This window comes from Macaca fascicularis, chromosome 3 (assembly GCF_037993035.2).
Source record: "Macaca fascicularis isolate 582-1 chromosome 3, T2T-MFA8v1.1".
In the NCBI taxonomy this organism is placed as follows: domain Eukaryota; kingdom Metazoa; phylum Chordata; class Mammalia; order Primates; family Cercopithecidae; genus Macaca; species Macaca fascicularis.
The window spans coordinates 107,456,179-107,467,241 of record NC_088377.1 but is presented as its reverse complement, the minus strand read 5'-3'; the positions used below and the strand labels follow the sequence as shown (position 1 = coordinate 107,467,241).

The window sequence follows — 11,063 nt, the reverse complement described above, 5'->3', positions numbered from 1 at the left end:
AACTATCTGTATTCTTACTACCTCGGAATACCCTAGAAGGAGTTATTAATTCACTGTAAAGGGAAACTGTAATCCATATGTTAGGTCAATGGGCAGGAATTAACATGGAAAATTTTTTTTATGTCATGATCCACCCACCTTTGTCTCCCAAAGTGCTAGGATTTACAAGTGTAAACAGCACCTAGGTACATACACAAATTCCCTGTTTTAAAAAAGTACCAAAAGGCTTAATTTTTACCTGATAATCCTAGCATGTTCAATTCAAAAAAGACTCAAGCATAACATTGTTAAAAACATTTATTCTGATACATTCTATCATAAGTTAGTACAAGTTCCACTCTGCTACAGATGCATCTGTGAAGAGCCTTGTGCCATCCAACTAGTGACTGAACGATGTCCCATCTCTTATCCAAGCCAGAGCACACATCTTCCATGCTGTCCGCTGATTGCCTCCAAATCCAGAAGACCAATTAATCCTTTATCCCCAAAGTAGGCTAAAATGTTTGTGAAGAGGAGAAAGAAATTAAATTCCAAAATAAAAATCTTCTACACATAACCTAAGACCTAGAAAATTTTATACATTTATGTTTGTTTCCTCATCTATCAAATTCAGAGTTATGAAAAGACAAGGATCAATTGCACCAAACAAACAAATTAAACATACAGAACTGTATTAAAATACACTTTAGTTACTTCTGAGTGCAGTTACCTATCATAAACAAAAACAAAAATGTGAGCAGACACAAAATGAAGTCAATCAAAAGGAAAACGATTACTGATTTCCATTAACAGGTAAGCCTGATAAACCCAGAAAACAAAGCTATCTCATTATTAGATGCAACATCAGTAATACTAAAATAACATTTATTGAATGGTTTCTGTGCATTAGACACTGAGGAAAGTTCATAACTCCCAACTACAATCCCTATTTTAATGTGGAAATTGAGGATCTGAGATAGTTATATCATTTAAGAGGGCAGAGTGGGATGTGGCCTAAGTGCTCTTACAACCATTAGGTTCCTAGGGAGCAATTAGCCTCCACTTCCACCTCAACTAACTCTTACCCCAAACATTCCAGTCACTAAGAAGCCCAACTCCCAAATCATTTGCTGACTCCAATAGAGTCTAAGAAGGAGCAAAGAGATGGTTTCAGGAGCAAAGAGATGGTTTCATTTCTAAATCCGGCTGCTTAAAAATGTGGCCCATTGAATAAAATTGCATTATTAAATGACAATGACAGTTTTGTAGTTTATTTTTAAAAAATATTTTCAGCCAAACTGAAAAGTGCAGTGAAAGGCGCAGTGGCTCACGCCTGTAATCCCAGCACTTTGGGAGGCCAAGGCGGGTGGATCACGAAGCCAGGAGATCAAGACCATCCTGGCTAACACTGTGAAATCCCGTCTCTACTAAAAATACAAAAAAAAAAAAATTAGCCAGGCATGGTGGTGGGCACCTGTAATCCCAGCTACTCGGGAGGCTGAGGCAGGAGAACAGCATGAACCCAGGAGGCGGAGCTTGCAGTGAGCCAAGATCACGCCACTGCACTCCAGCCTGGGTGACAGGGCGACATTCCGTCGCAAAAAAAAAAAAACAAAAAAAGAAATTTCCCTGTGCCTAAGAAGAAAACACACATCTATTTCCAATTTTCATTGTGTATTAAAATCTCCCCTTAAACTCTTAAGTATTTTTGCACACAGTGAAAATATAAAAATAAATTACTGACCAGGCATGATAGCTCATGCCTGTAATCCCAGCACTTTGGAGGCTGAGGCGGGTGGATCGACTGAGCCCACGAGTACGAAACCAGCCTTGGAAACATGGTGAAACCCTGTCTCTTAAAAAAAATAAAAAAGGCTGGGCGCAGTGGCTCACGCCTGTAATCCCAGCACTTTGGGAGGCCAAGGCGAGTGGATCACGAGGTCAGGAGATCAAGACCATCCTGGCTAACATGGTGAAACCCCATCTCTACCAAAAACACACACACAAAAATTAGCTGGGCATTATGGCAGGCACCTGTAGTCCCAGCTACTCGGCAGGAGAATGCAGTGAACCCGGGTGGCGGAGGTTGCAGTGAGTCGAGATCGCACCACTGCACTCCAGCCTGGGCAACACAGATCGAGACTCCATCTCAAAAAAAAAAAAAAAAAAAAACCAGCCTGACCAACATGGTGAAATCCTGTCTCCACTAAAAAAAAAAAAAAAAAAAATTAGCCAGGCTTCATGGTGCACGCCTGTAATCCCAGCTACTCAGGAGGCTGATGCAGGAGAATCGCTTGAATCTGGGAGGTAGAGGCTGCAGTGTGCCGAGATTGGACCATTGCACTCCAGCCTGGGCGACAGAGCAAGACTCCAAATCCAAAAAAAAAAAGCCAGGCGTGGTAACGCGTGTCTGCTGTCCCGGCTACTCGGGAGGCTGAGGTGGGAGGACAACCTGAGCTCAGGAGGTCAAGGCTGCAGTAAGCCATGACTGTGCCACTGCACTCCAGCCTGGGTGACAGAAGAAAACACACAAAAAAAGATCTATAAAGGTCTCTTCTTCAATGGTAATGGGCAGCAAAAATATAAAAAGGAAATTTTGCTCAGCCTTATGCAGATAATGGAAATGATTCTCTTAACCTTGATATGCACATATTTTGCCTAAATATTTTACTAACACACTGCCCCTCATATATTAAAGGACTTTTGAATAAGGCATTCATGTCAACCAACATTTGCTGACCACATACAATGAGCCATCCTGGGTGAAAGAGGATACTAAGATGAAAGTGGTCCTAATCTCAAAGAACCCAACAACTTGGCAAGGGAAACAAACTAGTAGATCCTTAACTGTATTATTTACATAAGTATTATATACACAATAAATATATATAGAAACAATAGACTTTATATTAATAAACAAATTTTATGTTAATAAAAACCATAGCAGGTATAATTCTGTTCCTTTCATAGTACAGATCAGGCAGCTCAGATCTCTCTAATTACTCTTCCCAGTGCAGGGAGCACAGTACATGAAATTCCTTAACTGAGTAACCCTTTGCAGGCAGTCACTCAATTCTTTCCTAAAACACAAATGCCTCTGGAAGGAAACCAGAAGATGTTCTTAATGACAGAAAAGATCAAGAAGGTTAGCACCAGGAAGGAGAGAAGCCTCAAAAAAGGACAACAGAAAGACACATTCTCTCCCCACTTCTGTATCCTAAATCACCTAGGGCACAAAAAAATGTTACTTCCCAGCATGCTGGTCCAGCCTAAAATTTGTACAAGATGCGATGCTTTGTCAATTCCTGTCCAAAGGACCACCAAGATGGCCAGGTGCTGTGGCTCATGCTTGTAATCCTAGCACCTTGGGAGGCCAGGTGGGAGGATTGTTTTTTGAGCCCAGAAGTTCAAGACCAGACTGGGCAACACAGTGAGACCCTGTCTCTACAAAAAAAAAAACTAAAATAAAATATAAAAAACCCACAGAAGACCATCAAGAGATGAGTGTCATTAAGTTAATTCAATACTTGCTGAGCAATTACTTTAGGTGCTTATGAGACAAAATATATTATAGCTACAAGGCAGAGAATGACAGATACAAAAGGATACTAAGGGGCTGGACGCAGTGGCCCATGCCTATAATCTCAGCACTTGATCCCAGGAGTTTGAGACCAGACTAGGCAATATGGTGAGATCCTGCCTCTATAAAAATTAAAAAGAAAAAAAGAAAACTATGGAAACACAAAAAACAGAATAGTTTTAGCTAGGAGGAAAGAAGGAAGAGATTTACGGAAGGGGCAACATTTGAGATTGGGCTTTTCTAGAAGCAGATTTCCATCCAGTGGAAACTAAGGGGAAAAAGCATTCCAGGCTGACGGAGCACAAGCATAGGGGCAAAGGCATAAAAATATATATAGTTTATTCTGGGACTTAGCATGCAGTATCATATAGCTAGAGCACTGTTTTCATAGGATAAGGAAATGGGGATAAAAAAGATGACACTGAAAAGATTAAAAATTATTATTAATAGTTTACTGGTCACATATTACTTGACAAGTACTAATACTTTATATATAATATTCTTATTCAATGCTCATGGCTACCTTATTATGTAGGTATTATTATCCCCAACTGATAAAAAGGGGAAATGAAGCTTAGAAAGGTTAATGGTTTCTTGGAGAAAGGTATTTGATGATAATTTCCAGTACTTGGAAAATGCCACACAGCTTGACTCAGTAGTTCTCTCTCATGCTTCCCAAGGTAATGTTTCTCTAAGGAAATAACCGGTCTAAGGCCAAGGCCACTCAACTAGTAGGCAGCAGATATATTGCCTCAATCCCTATTTTACAGAAAAGGAAACGATAGATCAAAGAATAAGGGCTAAGAAAAAAGGACTTAGTGGGGAATCTCTGAAAGCAGTTTCTAAAAGTCATGCCATAAACAGTTAAAGGAAGAGAGGGAGGAGAGGAAGGTAGTGCATGAAGATCATTTGTTGAAAAACTTTATCCGGGAAAAGAGAATAACTGCAGAAGTGAACAATTTGAAGGCACATATTGTAGTACCCTTTGAGAATAAAAAAGACCTTCCTCTGAAAAAGAAAAGAGCAGCAAGGCAGATGTGGTGGAGCAAATTCATATCAGATGGCATTGTGCTAAGTAAAGGAAGAGGTAAAATTACTTGGGGAAGGCCACATGGACCTAGTGGAAAGAATGTGAGCTTTGGAAATAGAACATATTCCACCACCTACTGACTGTATAACCTGCTCTGAAGTGACAACTAGACACATTGTGTAAAAAGCACCTAAAGCAGTGGCTGGCACATTGTAGGTGATAGTGAATAATGTATTTTCTGCCCACTCTAGAAAAACGTGGCTTACAGTAAAAGTTCGAAGAAAATGAATGAAGCCCTAGAATAGTCAGTGAAAAGTCTGTGAGGGCAACCCACAAGAGATGTCTGAGACAGGATCAAGCAGAAATCCGATTCACTAGTGTGCAGTAGTCATGATCATCATAGTGCCACAAGTATCAGTCCTTCCTCCAGAGCAACCTGCCAGTTTGAGATTATACGTATACATACAATTTTCACAAGTATGCACATATATGCATACATGTGTATATGAGTATGTATACCGTGTGGGTGAAGTTTTCACGAGTGCTTACACATACCAGCAAGATCATTTCCGAGAAAGGAATTTGACAGTCAAGAGCCATAAATGTTCATATACTTTATTAATCCCATGACAATTTATAAGGAAATCAAAATCTATAAAAGCTATGTATACACAAATGTTAATTATTTACTTTTTTTCTCTTTTTGGTAGAGTTGGGTCTCGCTATGTTGCCCAGGCTGGTCTTGAACTCCTAGCCTCAAGCAATCCTCCCACGATCTTCCCACCTTGGCTTTCCAAAGTGCTGAGATTGCAGGTGTGAGCCACCACACCCTGCCCAAATGTTAATTATACTGTTGTATAAAATACTTAAAAATTGAAAAAACTAGGTAAACCACAACTGGAAAATACATGGGATAGCAACTCAAATTTTAAGTGAAAACAAAATCCTGCATACCCTTGTCAGAATGATATAAAAGGTTGTATTCATCTGAATGAGGATAAGATGCGAATATGGGAAATTTAAAACAGTTTGCATTTTAAAGTGGTAGGATAATAAATTCTTTTTCTGTTAAAATGTGCTTCATTGTAGTTATAACATGATACAGTAAATACAAATTAGGAAGGGGAAGAGAAAGTAGTTGCAGTTTTCCAATAACCCAAAACTATACTGACTGATAAAGCTCCATTTAAAGGCCTGCCACTATTACTCTTTTACATCTTAGTGATTCAATACTACTGTATGAACATTTGCCCTGAAATGTTTAGTTTTAAGAGCAGTACCTCAAAACAGTTGGCTCAGGCATTCCAGGATCTGCACCCCTCTTAAATCCTGAATCAAGGAAGACAGAAGAGAAAAAAGTATTAATTAAACCCCCAGCAGACAAAACATTTACAATCAAGACTTTTTCTTCTTTGTAATCCAACCTAGGATAGCTAGAATGATATCTACACCAACCAGCACTATCTAAATTTATCTGCACTACAGAAGTCTCCAATCTTCATTAGAGTATGAAATTGTGTCCAGGACTAATCAGTAGGAAGAACAAGCTATCTTACTCCTTTCTTTTTGAGATAGAGTCTCACTCTGTCACCCAGGCTGGAGTGTTGTGGCATGATCTCGACTCACTGCAACCTCTGTCACCTCTGCCTCCCAGGCTCAACCTATTCTCCTGTCTCAGCCTCCTGAGTAGCTAGGATTACAGGCACGCGCTGCCACGCTCAGCTAAATTTTTTTGTATTTTTAGTAGAGACAGGATCTCACTATGTTGGCCAGGCTGGTCTCAAACTCCTGACCTCAAATGATCCACCTGCCTCGGCTTTCCAAAGTGCTGGGATTACAGGTGTGAACCACCATGCCCAGACAAAAACAAACAACTTTCTCAGTGAGCCACTGCACATGGTCATTATATACACAATTGGCACAGTTGCCCTTAGCATGTTCTATCTTTCATTATTAGTCATTTACCCAGAAATAAGATACCACAACTCCAAAATTACACTGGATGAAAGACTATGAAGAGCAAAATGATTTTTGGAAAAACACATAACCAAGGTTTTAAATTTTTTTAGAGACAAGGTTTCACTATATTGCCGAGGCTGGTCTTGAACTCCTGGGCTCAAGTGCTCAGCCTCCTCAGCCTCCCAAAGTGCTGGGATTACAGGCGTGAACCACCATGCCTGGAGGAAAAACTACTGAACTTTTAAAAAAACACAACTGAGGATATTTTATCCCTCATAAACCTCTTTTATAAAACAAAGACCAATGATAGAAAAGGGACAGGGTGGGGGGCGGGGGATGGCAGGGGATGGATCATCCAATACTTATTATTTAACAACCTAATTAAATCAACTCTTTACAAGTATGGTTATCTTTTACCATTTAAAATATATTTATAAATTAACCTGATGACATATATGCTCACTTGCTGAAGTAACTGATTAAGTTAGGGAGGTTTCAAGAACTATGAGGGGTCTGCAATTTCATCTTATTTAAAAGATAACAAAAAATAGTATGTGTAATAGGGAATAAAAGTTAATATTTTTTTAAAAATCTTCTGTGATTTAGACCATTAAAATAAATAAATAAAAGATAACAAACTGGCCTGCCAGTTTCACAGATGTTGGTATAAACACTTTTTTTTTTTTGAGAAGGAGTCTCGCTCTGTCGTCAGTCTGGAGTGTAATGGTACAATCTCAGCTCACTGCAACCTCCGCCTCCTCCCGGGTTCAAGCTATTCTCCTGCCTCAGCCTTCCGAGTAGCTTTGGATTACAGGCATGCACTACTACGCCCAGCTAATTTTTGTATTTTCAGTAGAGACGGGGTTTATGCATGTTGGTCAGGCTGGTCTCAAACTCCTGACCTCTGGTGATCCACCCGCCTCAGCCTCCCAAAGTGCTGGGATGACAGGCGTGAGCCACTGCACCCAGCTGGTATAGACAATATTCTAAGTCAGAAACAAAGAACACTTTATTACTTCCAGCAATAGATTGTGAGAGTATCATCATTTTTGCTTCAGTTCCTCACCTCCCAATTTCCATGCAAAGAGGTCCGGATGACACCTGCACATGTGGTAGACTGCACTGCAGGATATTAACTGGAGTTTAGGGAACCAGAATCTTTTATAATGGGCTGCAAGCGCATCTCCCTTTGCTCTGTCTGGAGGTACTATTTTCCAAGGCTGTTTGTTCTACAAACGCCCTCAAAAGATAACATGAAACAAAGGGTCATCAGAGCCTCTGCTTATAAGATGTGCAGAAATGCAAGAGACCATGGAGAATTGCCTTCCAACAAGTGGCTCATTAAAACCTTGTTAGTAGATGTCCAGATAGATTCTCTATTATCGTGTCACTGCTTGTCATATTTTACAGCACTATACTACCCAAAGCACTGAAAGTTATGACTGAACCTAAATTACATACAAAGTTAAATCTGCAATTGCTGGTTTTAGTGAGAGTTGAGGTGGAGGAAGCAAAAGAACAACCTGGAGCCAGGTGTGGTGGCTCATTCCTATAATCCCAGCACTTTGGGAGGCCAAGATCGGAAGATTACTTGAAGCCAGAAGTTCAAGACCAGCCTAGGTAACACAGCAAGCCCCTGTCTCTATTTCAACGTGGGAACTGGTTTAGACATAAAATTAAATATACAGCATAAGGGAAAAGACAATGATAAACAAGTACTGGAAAGACAACCTTAACACCAATCTCATAGAACTTGAATTGAATGTTGGGGTGAAAATCACCATAATGGTAGTCCTAGGAAGGGAATATAGCCAGTGTGCATAAAAAGAAAAATAAACTGTAGTATGGGAAAGGAATGCATTATCAACTCTTAGACGAAAGCCCCTGGCATGTAGATTGCAGCAACCAGCTATAGCTTTCTAGCAATAGAAATGGAATCTCAAAACAGGGAGGAGGAGGGAACAGTAGATGAAAAGACTTACAGAGAAGCAAAGAACCACAGGAACACAAAAAGCAAGAGCATGCTAAAATAGGACCTCGCATACACAATGAAAACAGAAGGTGGCACAAAGAAGGGGAAGAATCAAGCTTCCACACCTCTCTTAGCTAAAAGGAGAGCTAGTCCCAGTGTTTGACCAGCCAGAGTAGGCCCTTCTATCAGTAACTGAAAGAAGTGGGTGGGGGGAGGTGCTGCAAGAATAGTGGGGATAACACAACTGTCATATTTAATCCTTGGTACCCACACAAAGTCACTAAAATCTAGAAAAGCAGTTTTTTTAAAAAAAATTGCACCCAGAATAAGGTGCAATCTTTTTAAGTTCTATAATCCCAGGTTATAGCTGGCTTGCAACTCATGGAGAAATAAAAACCACAGCTGCTTAATCAGAGTGTACTTTATCTTATACAATGCATGACACCTAAATTAAATAGGAAGCAGCACCTTGTTAAAATCACAGCATTTTAAAATGTGAAACTGAGTTTTAGAATTGTCAAACTATATGATCAAACTGACACAGCTGGGATGAAAAACCTGCTCTTTCCCTTTCACGGTACTGCCTGAGTGGGGCAGTAAAATTAAAAAAAAAAAAAAACTACTGGCTGGACGCGGTGATTCACACTTGTAATCCCAGCCCTTTGGGAGGCCGCGCGCAGGGCGGGGGCCGGCGAGAGGGGCGGTAGCTAACTGGAGGCCAGAAGTTTGAGACCAGACTGGCCAACATAGCAAAACCCCGTCTCTACTAAAATTATAAAAATTAGTCGCGAGAGGTGGCTGCAAGTCTGTAATCCCAGCTACTCGGGAGGCTAATGGTGGAAGGATCGCTTGATCCCAAGAGGCAGAGATTGCGGTGGGCAGAGATCGCGCCACTACACTCCAGCCTGGGCACAGAGCGAGACTACGTCTCAAAAAAAAAAAAAGGAAAAAAAGAAAAGAGAAAAGAAAAAACTACAGAATAGGTCCCAGTCTGCAGCCCTAACTGAAAAATATTAACAAATCTTTGCAGTAAGTGACGGAGCCTGGTGGCACGAGCCTATAGTCCCAGCTACTTGAGAGACTGAGCTCCGTGGGAGGATCGCTAGAGCACAGTGGGCGGAGGTTGCAATAAGCCGTGATAGCGCCACTGCACTCCAGTCTGGGTGACAGAGCGAGACTCTGTCTCAAAAACAAATACAAAAACAAACAAACAAAAAAAACCCAAATCCTTTAAGTACCCTATAGTGGTTAAGACTATGGGCTCTGATGCCCCACTGCCTGAGCCCGTAACTCCCTCAGTCAGCATAGCTGTGCGACCTTGGCAAAAGTTTCTCTACGGCTGTTTCCTCACCTGTAAAATGGGAGCAGTAATAGAAATCATCCAAACCCTTCATTGTACAGGTAAGAAAGCAGAGGCATCCAACGATTATTATTATAATCATGCTTTCATGGCAGTGGTACTTTCACGAGGGGGTCTAGATTCCCAGAACAGGCCTCTTTCCACTTAGGACCACATGGAGAGGTGAGGACAAACACCCCGAGAACCCACCTACTGCTAAAGAGTGCATTAGTCGCTTTCACATCCACTGGGGTCATCCAACCCTCCCAACAATCCCGAGAAGTATGACCTCCACTTTAAGGATGCAAAAATAGAAAAGGAGGGATTGCAAGACTGGTTAAAGACCATGCAACTATAAAGCGACGGAACGGGAACTTGAACTCAGGTTAGATCGCCCCACTTGACCAGACAGCCTCAGGGGCCGTGCACGGCGGTGTCCCCTGTTTTTCTCTCCCTCCTTCGATGGCCAAAAATGGGACAGCAGTCTCCGCCACCCTCTTCCCTCCAGTCACTTTCCCGGTTCTTCTCCTACTGACCCAGGTAAATCACAAGAGGGATAAAGCCCCAGCGGATGGCAAACTGGCCCCCCTTGAAGAGCTGCTGCAGTCTCTGCTTGGCCTCCTTGCTCAGCTTCACCATAGCGACGGCCGCGCGGCGTAGGGAGAATCCCTTACTGCAACCACCTCGTCGGGAATCCGCAAGGGAAAGGAAGTGCGCAGGCGCCACACACGGCCTTTACGGCAGGAGTCGTGAGCGTCGCCAGTAGAAGTCGTAATTCATCACCTTTAACCTTCGCTGCTCTTCCGCCGCGCTACCAGTAGTAGGCGCATGCGTGGTTGCCATCATGGCCGGTTGTAACTTTGCGTTTCTGTTACCCATGCTTAAAGCGCATCTTCAGGTTTTTCTTCTTTGACATAGAAGGAACATTAATTAAATTCAGAGGGACTGGATTTTAGTCCCAACTCTTATTCTGACTGGCTGTGTAACCGTGAACAAGTTATTTAACTTCTCAGAATCAGGTTGTTTGTTCAAACCTGAGGTTGAACTGCAAGAAAGGTTACGAAGTGACACTCAGTAGGCCCCGAATCCATGTTTTCTTTGATCCCAATCTTTTTATAAAAAATTTTTTTAATTACTTGCCAACATTTTAGAATTTGGGAAATCTCACATGAAATTCTGGACTTTTGAAGCTGAGAAATTCCAT

The 11,063-nt window shown here is 41.5% G+C and overlaps 1 protein-coding gene across 1 annotated transcript; it reads right to left on the bottom strand.

The window, feature by feature from the left end:
* Window positions 1-279: 279 nt before the first annotated feature.
* On the bottom strand, window positions 280-10,567 carry TOMM7 (translocase of outer mitochondrial membrane 7). The gene is made up of 3 exons (XM_005549999.2): window positions 10,396-10,567; window positions 5,870-5,918; window positions 280-494 (listed from the first exon to the last, which is right to left on the bottom strand). Exons 1-3 carry the CDS (start codon window positions 10,496-10,498, stop codon window positions 479-481), a joined length of 168 nt encoding a protein of 55 aa, XP_005550056.1. The 5' UTR covers window positions 10,499-10,567; the 3' UTR covers window positions 280-478.
* Window positions 10,568-11,063: the final 496 nt, after the last annotated feature.

Bases quoted from the DNA above. Each gene is read 5' to 3' on its own strand.
- TOMM7 (XM_005549999.2), bottom strand. From the start codon at position 10,498: ATGGTGAAGCTGAGCAAGGAGGCCAAGCAGAGACTGCAGCAGCTCTTC. The intron at 5,919-10,395 runs GTCAGTAGGAGA...TCCTTGATTCAG, and splicing joins CCCTCTTGTGATTTACCTGG to GATTTAAGAGGGGTGCAGAT.